Below are 12,568 nucleotides of genomic sequence, written 5' to 3' on the forward strand. Positions count from 1 at the left end.
TAATTAGAAGCTACGAAATTACCTAATATGATTAACGTATATATGAAAATTAATTATTATGAATAATAAATATTTGATAACAATTTTGGTATCTTAGTTCTTTTTTTTTAATTTTATATTATTGAAAGATATTAAAAAATCACATTAAATATATAATAAAAACATTTCTTATATGTTATATTTTGAATTTTTCGAGACATCTATATATTATTAGAAATTTGAAGATTTCCACTCTGAAAATTTTGTGATCAATAGATTATTTTTTTGTTATAATAAGTTACAAATGATCATAAAATATAACGCATATGAATTTTTATTTAATAAATATTCAAACTAAATAATATATATATATATATATATACTAATGATTTAAAGCAACAAGATTAGCTGATCAATTTAGTCGTCCAGTTGAAATCTTTCAAAAGTATGTGAAAGACTAAAGTCAAAGTAAATATGGATTTAGAATAGTAGTTATATTTTACTAACCGAAATACCAAAAAAAACCGAACCGAACCGAAACCAACTCGATATCCGGATTGAACACCCCTAATCCAAATGAAGCCAAACTATTGTTTCATTCTCCAAAATATAATAAAAATAATAACTTAATCCTGCGCAAGGCGCGGATCTTATCCTAGTTAGCATATTATTTACTCTGACCCATCAAATCAGTAGAGACCTAAAACACCAAATCGAAAGAAGAAGAATAAAACACGTTGGCTTTGATGCAGCTGTTTGGATAAGAAATCAGATGCATGTCTTTGATTTTGATATAATTAACTAACAATTATGCATCAAATGAATTGATTTTAACTCTCTCTTGTACAAGTAGCAGTTGAAGGATACAAAGTTAGATGACGTAGATAAATTGAAGTAAGGCTAATATTTAGTTCACATCTGAGAGAATATAAGAAACCACGTCACACGTTTATGACCACATACATATGTCTTAGTGTTCTATTCCATATCACCGAAATAATATATATTTCTAATCTCACCTACATATTCTAGTACTAAACATTACCCCAACACCAATTTCTATGTACTAAACATTATTCCAATCTTACTCAACCACTTAATACTAAACCCTAAACATTAATCAATAGACTCTAAACTCAAATACAAGTCATAAACCAAATATAAATTCTAAATCCAAATAGAAATGAACAAAATAAATAGTATAGTATATATTGGTGAAACTATGAAATATCTATAATTTCATGGAATAAGTTGATGCTGACACAAACTATACCCCTTCATCTTCTAGATACTAAACCCTATACCATGTTCACTAAACCTAAATATAAACCATAAACCCAAATAGAACGGAACAAAATAAACAACATGGTATATATTGGTGAAATTATGAAATATCTATGATTTCATAGAAGAAGTTAAAGTTAATGCTGGCCCAACTATATACACTTACCTTCTAAATACTAAACTCTAAACCATATTCACTAAACCCTAAACCCAAATAGAATAGAACAAAATAAATAGCTTGATATATATTGGTGAAATTATGAAATATCTATGATTTCAAGGAAGAAGTTAAAGTTAACGTTGACCTCAACCATACCCCCTCACATTTTAAATATTAAATCCTAAAACCATATTCACTAAACCTTAAACCCAAATATAAACCCTAAATCTAAATAGAATGGAACAAAATAAATAGCAGGGTATATATTGGTGAAATAATGAAATGTCTATGATTTCATGGAAGAAGTTAATGCTGACACAACCATATCCACTTACCTTCTAAATACTAAACCCTAAACCATATTCATTAAACCCTAAACTCAAATATAAACCCTAAACTCAAATATCAAAGTCTAAAAATGTACATATGTTATGTAAAATTATATTATATTATGTAATATTAAACTATACAATCTAAATCATAGTACAATATTTACTTGTTCAAAAACTATATTTCTAAACAAAATAAAACATTATTTAGTAATTATCAAATGAAATGGAAACATGATAAAATAGAACTGTAGTAATGAAGACTCTTTAGTGAATCTGAACGAACGCGACATACTTTTACAAAATAGTAATTATTAATTTCTTTTTTTTCCTAACAGGTTTCTCCGGTTTCAAGCAGAGGCAATATATCAATATTATATAAAAAACAAATGGAACAGTGAAAAGTTAGGGCAATTGGCTACTTAATCAATTATGTTTTTTTTTAGCATAATTTCACCAAATTTCCCTAAAAAATTCCAGTATATGGTAAGATCCGGTCTTATGTATTTAGATGTCTAAAGAATAAAATATATTTTTGCTCATAAACCATTACTGTATATTAAAAAAAATTATGCACTAAAACTTCTATATAAAGTATTTATAAATTCTGGTGTCTAAAACAGATGTTTCGTGAGTTTTAGCTCATGGTCAGCCATGTTGAAGGTAACGTAACAATCTTTATATAGCATGAAGATATTACTGGATCCACGAATACACAAACTAATCTGAATATATGTGAAAGAGACATAATTTTACTAAAGAAGCTATTGTAACAAATCATATGTGAAACCGTAATGAGAGTAAAAGTAACAAATCATTCCAATGATAAAACATCAGATTGATGTTCTTCTCATACAACTCTGCTTTATTGTGACAATCTCTTTGTATATCTCAATGCTAATACGACTTTTCAATTGCGCTAAACATTTTGGAGATTAGTAACCACCAGTTGCTATGGATCTCATCAAAACCAAACATTCCAGCTCACTTACAACTAGTAGACAATCTTCACCAAACCTTTACCACCACAAGTTTTCATTGACTTCAAAGTCAAACTTGGTTTGTTGGAGTTCTCCATTCTAAATTTGAGTAAAATATAATGCTAAAAATAACCCTCACGCAGCCCAAGCATCATTTGTCCGTCCTCCAAGCCCACTCAGCTAAAACCGAACATGCCTAAACCAACAACAGCATTCGTTAACGAATACCAGTAAAAAAAACAAAACGAACACGCTCCTCCAAAACCTGCTACTCTCTCATTTTATATTAACAGTTGTATTTAATGTGTGAGAGAGAGAGATAATACATCAGAATCTTTATGTAGATATGAATTAATTAAGCTCTAAATTGTTCTATGAACTATATAAAACCATTTTGTGATCCATCCATCGTATGCAAGCACCCAATTTGGTTTGGTTGTTTTAGTTTACCTTATAGCTTATAGGTTTTAGCTTAGTGTCTGACACCTGCACAAAATTCAAAATTTTATAGCAGCATTTAAGATATCCAAGACTCAAGAGAGGAAACCGAAGATCGGTTTAGTAAAATAACCGAACCGGTTAGTAGATAGATAAGATAGAAGACAGACTGTATATAGGAATAGTCTCCTCCTCTCGTATCCTTTCGTCTCTCTCTCTTTCTAACTTCGTCTACGATCATCAAGTTTCTTCATTTCATCTCACCCTTTCACGGATTCCTCTGTTAGAGGGTTATGAGAGGTGGTGAAAACACGGATCTCTTCGACCCCAAAACCCAGATGGACTCCGATTTCTCCCGTCACGGCTCCTCCTCCGAAGGCGACTTCGGATTCGCCTTCAACGACAGCAACTTCTCCGATCGATTGCTCCGGATCGAGATCATGGGTAATCCATCTGATTCCAGGTCAGACGTTGAGGGATGCACGAGCATCGCCGATTGGGCTCGTCATCGCAAGAGGAGAAGAGAAGATATCAAAAAGGAATCTGGTAATATATTTACCTTTTTACCCTTTTTCTAGAAAAGAGAAGCCCTTTTTATACAATCTCTTAACGTTTGTGTTTGAATTTTGGCAGTTACTATTTCGGACATCGTGGCGTGTCCTGAGGAGCAGATTTTGACGGATGAGCAGCCTGATATGGATGGGTGTCCTGGTGGTGATAATCTTGATGATGAAGGTGAGGCAATGATTGAAGAGGCTTTATCAGGTAGTAAGTACTAAAGCTAACATCCTTTTTGACCAGTATAGTTAGAAGAAGTGGAAGCTTATGGGGTTTTGGTTTAATAGGTGATGAAGAGGATACAAGTAGTGAGCCAAGCTGGGGGATGGATTGTTCTAAAGTTGTTAGGGTTATTGAACTTCATATTAGCTCTCCTATCTTAGCTGCCAAAAGCCCTTTCTTTTACAAGGTTATCAATCAATCAATCCTTCTTTTGATTCTAGTGTCTTGTCCATGTGTGTGTGTCTCTCACTTTTTTTTCTTCTGAAAATGTTTTAGTTGTTCTCCAATGGCATGAGGGAATCTGACCAAAGGCATGTCACTCTTCGAATCAATGCTTCAGGTAATGTTTATTCATGTGTGCATATCTCAATGTGAGTTTAGTTTATCCTTAGCTTTGTATCTTTGACAGGACTAGACACAAATAGGTTACATTTGTTGCTTTGTTGTTTGTATGGCAGAGGAAGCTGCTTTGATGGAGCTTTTAAACTTCATGTACAGCAACGTGGTATCTGTGGCCACAGCACCTGCTTTGTTAGATGTGCTCATGGCTGCTGATAAATTTGAGGTTGCCTCTTGCATGAGGTACTGCAGCAGGCTTCTCCGCAGTATGCCTATGACTCCCGAGTCTGCGCTGCTCTATCTCGAGCTACCCTCTAGTGTTCTGATGGCTAAAGCTGTTCAGCCTTTAACCGATGCTGCAAAACAGTTCCTTGCTGCCCGCTACAAGGATATTACCAAGTAAGACCCTCAAAACGACACAACAATGATGATGAGTGGGTTGATTCGTACTCTTCTTTTTCAGGTTTCAGGAGGAGGTTATGTCTCTACCATTGGCAGGAATCGAGGCGATTTTATCAAGTGACGATCTCCAGATTGCATCAGAGGATGCGGTTTATGATTTCATCTTGAAATGGGCAAGAGCGCAGTACCCTTCGTTGGAGGAGCGAAGAGAGATTCTCGGGTCACGCCTCGCGCTATCCATCCGCTTCCCATTTATGACATGCAGAAAGCTGAAGAAGGTGCTGACTTGCAGCGACTTCGACCACGAGATAGCATCAAAGCTCGTTCTAGAAGCTCTTTTCTTCAAGGCGGAAGCCCCACACAGGCAACGCAGCCTAGCCGCGGAAGAATCAGCCTCCGTGAACCGACGCCTCATAGAAAGAGCTTACAAATACAGACCGGTTAAAGTCGTCGAGTTCGAGCTTCCTAGGCCGCAGTGCGTGGTCTACCTAGACCTTAAAAGAGAAGAATGCGCAGGGCTGTTCCCCTCGGGGAGAGTCTATTCGCAGGCCTTTCACTTAGGCGGTCAAGGCTTTTTCCTCTCGGCGCACTGCAACATGGACCAGCAGAGCTCTTTCCACTGTTTTGGATTGTTTCTCGGGATGCAGGAGAAAGGGTCGGTGAGTTTTGGAGTGGACTACGAGTTCTCGGCGAGGTCGAAGCCATCGGAGGAGTTCATAAGCAAGTACAAAGGGAACTACACGTTCACAGGAGGGAAAGCAGTTGGGTACAGGAACTTGTTTGGGATCCCATGGACGTCTTTTATTGCGGAGGATAGTCTTTACTTCATCAATGGCATACTCCATCTCAGAGCTGAGCTTACCATCAAAAGGTCTAATGATCCTCCTCCTCAGTGACCTTTTTCTTATCTTAGCTACTTGTTGTCTTTTTCTCTCTAACCAACTCTTGTTTCTTATGTAAGGCTTGACGAAGAGTAGAGAGCTTTATAAAGAGTCTTTAAGGTTCTAAAGAAACTTTTCTAGAACGAGGGACGTTTAAGAAGGATGTACATGCCTTGACGCTTTACTCTTGGCATGGTTTTAGTAAATGACTTTTCAGTAAGATTGTTAGGGTTTGATTTGTATTATGAACGAAGTTGTGACACAGCAAAAAATAATGTGCAATATTAAATAGTAAAGCTGGTTCTTCTATGCAATTTGCGTCTTCAGTCTTCATAACTCTCTTTAGTGGACGAGGCTCGTTTGCTAATGTAAGGAAGAGAGGGTTGGAACCTAACAGAGAGAGCCCAATGGGACTTGCAACCATTGCATGATTCAACATTTCAATTATTTTTTTCAAGACGGATTCAACATTTCAATTATCATTGTTTTAACACCTTTTTTGTCACATACAAAATATCGATTTACCATTTTATATTATTGTTTAAATAGTTAGAACTATTAAGAACATAAATGTATTTTAATTATCTTGTTTGAAAATGTCTTAATGTGACTGTCCCTAAATAAAAGTTATTATTAGCTTTGTTAGTTTGTGACAATAACAACATTTTGTTTTTTTATATAAACATGAAGAATATACATGACTCATTTTGAACCAAAACAAAAACGTAACATACATTACGAAGTAGGTGAGGTCATATCACTTTGGATAAGAGTAATTTAAGTATCTACTTAGGATTGGAACAGACCTGATTCTCCATATGAGCCATGCGTTTTGTTCATGTTTGGACGTTTTAAAAATTCTCTCAAATAAGTACAAATAGAAGAACTGACCGGTGATTAGATACCGCACACGTGGTACGGTGTCATCGACTGTTGCTAGAGAAATATCAATAGTTTTTTTTTGGTTTCTTGCTCTCCGACTATCCTCGTGCATGAACCAAAGAATCTGGCCGCAAATTATGGTATCATTCGTCTCCTCTAACCTCAAAAATTATGTTTGTATGTATCTTCCTATTTAATTAAAAGACAGGCTGGACATTATTAACACACATAAATGGTGTTTAACACTATATAATAATGCTCAATTAATATGATACTAGATCTCGATCCGCGTAACCGCATGGGTTTTTATTTTCATTTATTTTAATATAAATATTTTGTTTTCAATTCTAAATTGATATATATTATAATATATGTGAACTATCAATTTTTAAAACATAATAAGTTTACGGTATATTTTTTTCATTGAATAGATTATTTTAAACTTTCACATGTATTTGTATCTTCTTCTATATATATACTTTCGGTTTATTATTTCATTATTAAAATCGTAACTATATATATAAAGATTAGTAAAATATTGTTTTATTGTCATATTCAAATATATTGTAACATTTCACAAATTTAGAAAGTTTTTAAAAAATTAAACTTTTCGCTTCATAGATTTATATTATCGAGTAAATAATTAAAAATTTAGTTTTTGTTTAATTTTTAAAATAAACTATATAGTTTAAATTTTGTTTTCATTGGTTTAAGGTAGTAAAGATTGATCATTGTTAGATAATATGATTTTTATTATTTTAAAAAAAATATTTATAATTTTAAAAGTTAACATCGACAAATATTTAAATATTTAACATATGAAGGTATAATATTACAATATTAAATTATATCTATTTAATTTATATTATCTATAAATCCAATGGATCATCTATTCTTTAAATTCAATTATTGATAGCTTAATAAAAATTTCTGGTATGCCCAAAATTTAAATGATCAGAGTAGAGATTAAATGTAACATGATTTTTTAGGAATATGTCTATTATGTCTATTTTTAAAAAATTCACACATGAATCAAGGGTATGACTTCTATTTTAATATATAAGATGATTATAAAAAACGTTCTTCTATGTATTGAGGAAAGTTCATTTCTGTTTCCGACATGTCTATGTGAAGCAATGCACGTAGCCTCCTCCTCCTGAAGATTTCTATAAACCCCGTCATAGATCTCTCTCTCCTCTTCTCTTACTTATCTTCTATTAACTCTCAAGTTCATGAAAGTGTTTCCTTAATCTGTTCTTGGCGTTTTTTTTTCTTTTATTGGATTTCATCACTTTCCTCAAACTTTTATTTTTTTGCTTTATACCATATAAAGCTAAACCCTGAAAATTTATTTACATTATCCCATATTATTATAATATAAAAAGATGATATTAACCAATGGTGGTGATAATTACTAATACAAATCTAAGATGGGTGTTTTGCTCATTCTATCGCCAAGTGTTGTTGCCTTCTTCTCTCTATCCTTTTTTTTTAATTTTTAATTTTGCTTTGAGTGGAGAGTACTTAATGAGAGCAAAACAGTAGATTTCCAGATCTAATCACAGTCGTGGGACCTCGTGGTCATGAGTTTTCTGTGAAAGAAAAAAGCTCTTTTGTCGTCTTGCTCCTTTCTTTGGGCTGTGGATTCAGACACAACTTGTCGGAAAATTCTTGAGATTTTCAAATTTAGAACAAGTAAAGGGTTGAAAATTTCTGAGCGAGAGAGGGAGAAGAAGAAATGGGTCATTACGCAGCAGTGTGGGATGATAAAGCAGCTACTGAGATTACCAAAGACTGGAATGGCATTGACCAAGTCCTTCTCCGTAACCCACACGGAGCTTCAGCAAAGGTTTCAGCTTTTTCCTTCTTCAACCTCTTCCTCTGTCTCTCTCTCTCTCTCTCAAAGTTGAGATTTTTAAGATCAATGTGTTGTGGGTTTGATTTTGCAGATTAGCTTACATGGAGGACAAGTGATATCGTGGAGGAATGACCAAGGCGAAGAGCTCCTTTTCACTAGCAACAAGGTATGTGATTGTAGACCAAACCCATCAAAGAAAGAAGCATAAAGATTTGATTTTTAACTATGTAAACTTGTCTAGGCCATCTTCAAACACCCAAAATCAATGCGTGGAGGGATCCAGATTTGCTATCCTCAGGTAACTTTAATGCTCTCATTGTTGTATCTTTTCTTTTTTTTTTTTGAAACATTTTAATTGACTTTGTTTGTGTGTGTGATTGAAGTTTGGAGATTGTGGATCACTGGATCAACATGGGTTTGCAAGAAACAAAATCTGGGTTATCGATGAGAACCCACCTCCCCTTGCCTCAAACGAGTCCTTTGGAAAATCTTTTGTTGATCTTCTTCTCAAATCATCAGAAGAGGACTTGAAGCAATGGCCTCACAGGTAAAAAAGCATCATCATTTGGCTTTTTAATGTTCTTTCTCTTTACAGATATTCTGATTACTCTCTATGTGTGTATGTTGTTTCCATTTGCAGTTTTGAGTTCCGTCTCAGGGTTTCACTTGCCATAGATGGAGACTTAACATTGATTTCTCGGGTTAGAAACATCAATGGCAAGCCCTTTAGCTTCTCATTCGCTTATCATACTTACCTCTCTGTCTCAGACATAAGGTACTTTCTACTCTTTATAAAAGACAGCAAAAGATTCTCTGTGTTTGGTGAAATCATTCATATTTCTTTTTTTTTGGGTTCAACAGTGAAGTGAGGGTTGAAGGGTTAGAGACACTGGACTACTTAGACAACCTCAGCAAAAGAGAGCTTTTGACTGAACAAGGCGACGCAATAACCTTTGAATCTGAGGTAAAGATGATCATGCAAAACATTGATAGCTAAGAACAAGTATCTTTTCGGTTATAACTCACAACAGAATGTTTCTCTTTTGGTTTCAGATGGACAGGACTTACCTTAGATCTCCCAAAGTGGTAGCGGTTCTCGACCATGAACGGAAAAGAACATATGTTATCGGAAAGGAAGGACTTCCAGACACCGGTAATGAATCAGATAGCATCTTGTTTTTTCATTACTAGCTTTTTCTTTACATGATATGGGTTTCATTAGTTATGATGGTGATGTTGTTGCAGTGGTATGGAATCCATGGGAGAAGAAATCGAAAACCATGGCTGATTTTGGGGACGAGGAGTACAAAAGCATGCTTTGTGTGGACGGTGCAGCACTAGAGAGACCAATCACTTTGAAGCCAGGAGAAGAATGGACCGGCAAGCTTATGTTAACTGCTGTTAAATCCAGTTTCTGCTTTGATCAACTTGAACTCCAGAGCAAAGGATTCTGATTCTTTTAGAATCTCATCCTTAAAGAATATTATGTTTATTCCATTGCAAAGGTCTCTGCAGTTTTTTGGTACTGCAACAATGGAAAGCATAGTCTTCGCTGTTTCTAGTTTAGTTGCTTGTTTGTTCTCTCATTTCTCAGTAGGGTTGTTTATAAGCTGGTGATTCTCAGACCAGACTTGATGTAGTAGTGACAAACAAAAAGCCTATGTTTTTTTCTCTTGGCAATGGCTAGTGTATGAATAGATGAAACATTAGGTGTTCAGTCTTAGCTTTCAGATTCACATATTAACCAAAACATACTAACTTTGAGTTTGCGTTACTAGCAGCAAAAGTTAACGAACTCAATTGACAAAAATCTTGGTACATAATCGTTTTAATCTTAGCTAGAAAGCTCTGAAGTTTATGCAGCTCGGCGATACTCTAGCTGTTTGGTGTTTTCTTGAAGTACCTTCAAAATAAAATAAAAAGCAGAACCAAAGATTTAGAAACAAAAACAATGCTCTTCGATGGGGGGGAAAAGATTCAGAACACCATTTGTTTACCTCGCGTACTCTCTCTGCAATCGCCTTGCAGCCTTCAGAAGCCAACGCAAAGACCGTTTCAAATGTTTCCATCGGTAACTTTGCATCCATCTACACATTTTGAACCGATACATAAACCGTCAGCAAATCAAATTTGATTGCGGATGTAAGAGAAGTGTGATGATATGAGAGAGATGAAACCTGAAGGAGTGTCACTTTGTCTAGTTTAGGTAGAATGCCGACAGTTACATCAGCTCCTCCAGCGCTATCTTCCACATAGTTGAGATCAAGAAGTGGAGTGCTGTTTAAGTACCCAGCACTACAGGAAACAGCGAGATCACGCAATGGAATTCCAGCGTCTGCAAGAGCTAGAGTGGCAGCATTGATACAAGCTGATCTTGTTCCTGATTACCACAACATAACATTAATGAAACAGATCCAGAGATTAAGAAACAAAGAGGGTTTCACAGCTACCTCCATCAGCTTGTAGGACCTGAAGGAAAATGTCAATCTGCACAAAAGAAACAATCCATCAGGACTCAATAGGATTGGCTACAGATTCATACCATGAAATATATATATAGAGGTAAACCTGAGAATGAGGTAATAGTTCCGTTAATATGCAAGCTTCCATTGTCTGACGGATGACAAGAGATAGCTCTGTTGATCGCCTGGCCATACATAACACACACAATTCAAGTTATGATTAATTGCAACAACAAGTTGGAGTGTTTTAGATATGTAGTAAGTGTGTAAACCTGTCGTTCTTCTGTCTTCTGCGATCACCGGTACTAAAATGAGCCATACTATACTCACAAAGCACCTACCAAAATTACAGAGAAGCATTTAAAATTCACAAAGCTTTATGCTAAGAGGAAAAATATACACAAGAAGATCAAAAACATATACACATACCAATGCATGACCATTCTTTTGTTGGCTCTTGTTTTGAATCTAAGAGAGCAAAGACACATAATCTTAATTCACAGACTGATACAATAAAAGGGCAATCATCAATCAATCATGGAGAAATGAATACCTCTCTAGGGCCATAAACAGCTGCAATAACTTTGGTATTACCCATCTCGAAAACAGCAGAGCTGAGACAAGAAAGAAAAACAGAAAGTTGGAGTTTTTATATTCGTGTAAGTAAGTGCCAAGTTAGAACAGAGATGAGGATTGTGCTTACCCGTCAGCCTTGGAAACCACTCCAACTTCAGCTAAGATTTGCCTCATCTATTACAAAAGAATCAAAGCATAAGAGATATTGACTTGTGAAGGGCTGTTAACAAAAAAGACAAGGAACAGAGATGGAAAGATACCTCATTGAATCGGCGACCATCTAATCGAAGACCTTCAGGGTTTATATATTCCATTCCTTGTGAACTCTGAATCGAGAGATATCACTGAAAAGACTGATACAGAACAAAGTTCGAAACTTTCTGTTAAAATCACTGAGAGACTGAGACAGAACAAAGTTCGAGAGCTTTCTGTTTTCCAAAAGCAGAGAACAAAAAGAAAAAACTGAAAGAAGAGGAGAGATAAAGAGACGAAAGTTATAATACCTTAACGGAAATTTGCGGCGATGATACGGCGGAGATTTTTGGACGGCGTCGACGAGAGGAGGGATCGAACTCTGAATGCGTGAAACGAAACCTAATATGGTTTATATATTTTGTTTGATTTATAAAAACAAAATATGCAAATGCGGAGGTTCTCCCTCACATCTGAGTGTTCGTATTTTTAACTAAAAAATCCAAACAAATTCATTCAAATCTATTATAAAATTAAATATATTTAGTAAATCCATAGGATTGAATAACAATTGATTTGATATAGAATTTATGAATCATTAAACCAATAACACATGATTTTAATACAAATTTTAAAATCATAGAACCAATAACACTAGATTTAGTTAGGATTTTCAAATCCATTAAAATACAACAACCAATAACCCCTATGAATAAGGCTTTTGGGTTTATTTTGTGCATTAATTGATATTTTAAGGGTATTTGTGTAAAACAATGGTAAATATGGTATTGGGCTCTTACCCCTCATGCGGGGCCGTATTGGCTGGCCCTACGTTGAGCCTTCCTTTGTATTATACGATCTCTATGAGACTATTATCAATCATCCCCCAAAAAGTGTTAAAACAGAGTGTTTGGGAGCTAATTAAGGACCGTTTCGTTGTAGTTGTAGCTACATACTTTTTTTTTTGAATTATACAGAGGTATCCTGGCCTCACAGAAATGATCCAGACTAGTCACGTGTTGCCAC

At 35.0% G+C, this 12,568-nt stretch overlaps 3 protein-coding genes across 7 annotated transcripts; 2 read left to right on the forward strand and 1 right to left on the reverse strand.

Annotated features, from left to right (window-relative positions):
- Window positions 1–3,349: 3,349 nt before the first annotated feature.
- Window positions 3,350–5,886, forward strand: LOC106300339 (BTB/POZ domain-containing protein POB1). 4 transcript variants are annotated; one of them, XM_013736460.1, is made up of 7 exons: window positions 3,351–3,716; window positions 3,804–3,938; window positions 4,016–4,137; window positions 4,227–4,290; window positions 4,409–4,688; window positions 4,753–5,562; window positions 5,653–5,886. In XM_013736460.1, the coding sequence occupies exons 1-7, from the start codon at window positions 3,464–3,466 to the stop codon at window positions 5,666–5,668; spliced, it is 1,680 nt and encodes a 559-aa protein (XP_013591914.1). In that variant the 5' UTR covers window positions 3,351–3,463; the 3' UTR covers window positions 5,669–5,886. The 4 variants fall into 4 exon arrangements, with proteins under 4 accessions (XP_013591912.1, XP_013591915.1, XP_013591914.1 ...); XM_013736458.1 differs by having other exon boundaries at window positions 3,350–3,716; window positions 4,753–5,886; XM_013736461.1 differs by having other exon boundaries at window positions 3,350–3,716; window positions 3,804–3,905; window positions 4,753–5,886.
- Window positions 5,887–7,561: 1,675 nt separating this feature from the next.
- LOC106296424 (putative glucose-6-phosphate 1-epimerase) lies at window positions 7,562–9,992 on the forward strand. The gene is made up of 8 exons (XM_013732556.1): window positions 7,562–8,303; window positions 8,404–8,478; window positions 8,554–8,610; window positions 8,696–8,859; window positions 8,953–9,087; window positions 9,174–9,276; window positions 9,366–9,465; window positions 9,558–9,992. Exons 1-8 carry the CDS (start codon window positions 8,193–8,195, stop codon window positions 9,764–9,766), a joined length of 954 nt encoding a protein of 317 aa, XP_013588010.1. The 5' UTR covers window positions 7,562–8,192; the 3' UTR covers window positions 9,767–9,992.
- A 7-nt stretch (window positions 9,993–9,999) lies between these two features.
- Window positions 10,000–11,944, reverse strand: LOC106296425 (exosome complex component RRP41-like). Of its 2 annotated transcripts, none has more exons than XM_013732557.1 (11): window positions 11,854–11,944; window positions 11,611–11,703; window positions 11,478–11,524; window positions 11,328–11,388; window positions 11,204–11,242; window positions 11,047–11,111; window positions 10,881–10,959; window positions 10,763–10,799; window positions 10,490–10,692; window positions 10,310–10,399; window positions 10,000–10,215 (listed from the first exon to the last, which is right to left on the reverse strand). In XM_013732557.1, the coding sequence occupies exons 2-11, from the start codon at window positions 11,662–11,664 to the stop codon at window positions 10,168–10,170; spliced, it is 723 nt and encodes a 240-aa protein (XP_013588011.1). In that variant the 5' UTR covers window positions 11,665–11,703; window positions 11,854–11,944; the 3' UTR covers window positions 10,000–10,167. The 2 variants fall into 2 exon arrangements, with proteins under 2 accessions (XP_013588011.1, XP_013588012.1); XM_013732558.1 differs by having other exon boundaries at window positions 11,611–11,676; window positions 11,854–11,920.
- Between the last annotated feature and the right edge of the window lie 624 nt (window positions 11,945–12,568).

The sequence above is a fragment of the Brassica oleracea genome, chromosome C6, assembly GCF_000695525.1.
Source record: "Brassica oleracea var. oleracea cultivar TO1000 chromosome C6, BOL, whole genome shotgun sequence".
Lineage (NCBI taxonomy): Eukaryota > Viridiplantae > Streptophyta > Magnoliopsida > Brassicales > Brassicaceae > Brassica > Brassica oleracea.

Excerpts from the sequence above, each read along its gene's own strand:
- LOC106300339 (XM_013736458.1), top strand. The coding sequence starts at position 3,464 with ATGAGAGGTGGTGAAAACACGGATCTCTTCGACCCCAAAACCCAGATG. Across the intron at positions 3,717-3,803 it reads AGATATCAAAAAGGAATCTG|TTACTATTTCGGACATCGTG; the intron begins GTAATATATTTA and ends GAATTTTGGCAG. Across the intron at positions 3,939-4,015 it reads TGAAGAGGCTTTATCAGGTA|GTGATGAAGAGGATACAAGT; the intron begins GTAAGTACTAAA and ends TTGGTTTAATAG.
- LOC106296424 (XM_013732556.1), top strand. The coding sequence starts at position 8,193 with ATGGGTCATTACGCAGCAGTGTGGGATGATAAAGCAGCTACTGAGATT. Across the intron at positions 8,304-8,403 it reads CACACGGAGCTTCAGCAAAG|ATTAGCTTACATGGAGGACA; the intron begins GTTTCAGCTTTT and ends TTGATTTTGCAG. Across the intron at positions 9,277-9,365 it reads CAATAACCTTTGAATCTGAG|ATGGACAGGACTTACCTTAG; the intron begins GTAAAGATGATC and ends TTTTGGTTTCAG.
- LOC106296425 (XM_013732557.1), bottom strand. The coding sequence starts at position 11,664 with ATGGAATATATAAACCCTGAAGGTCTTCGATTAGATGGTCGCCGATTC. Across the intron at positions 11,243-11,327 it reads CTGTTTATGGCCCTAGAGAG|ATTCAAAACAAGAGCCAACA; the intron begins GTATTCATTTCT and ends TTGCTCTCTTAG. Across the intron at positions 10,800-10,880 it reads AACTATTACCTCATTCTCAG|ATTGACATTTTCCTTCAGGT; the intron begins GTTTACCTCTAT and ends TCTTTTGTGCAG.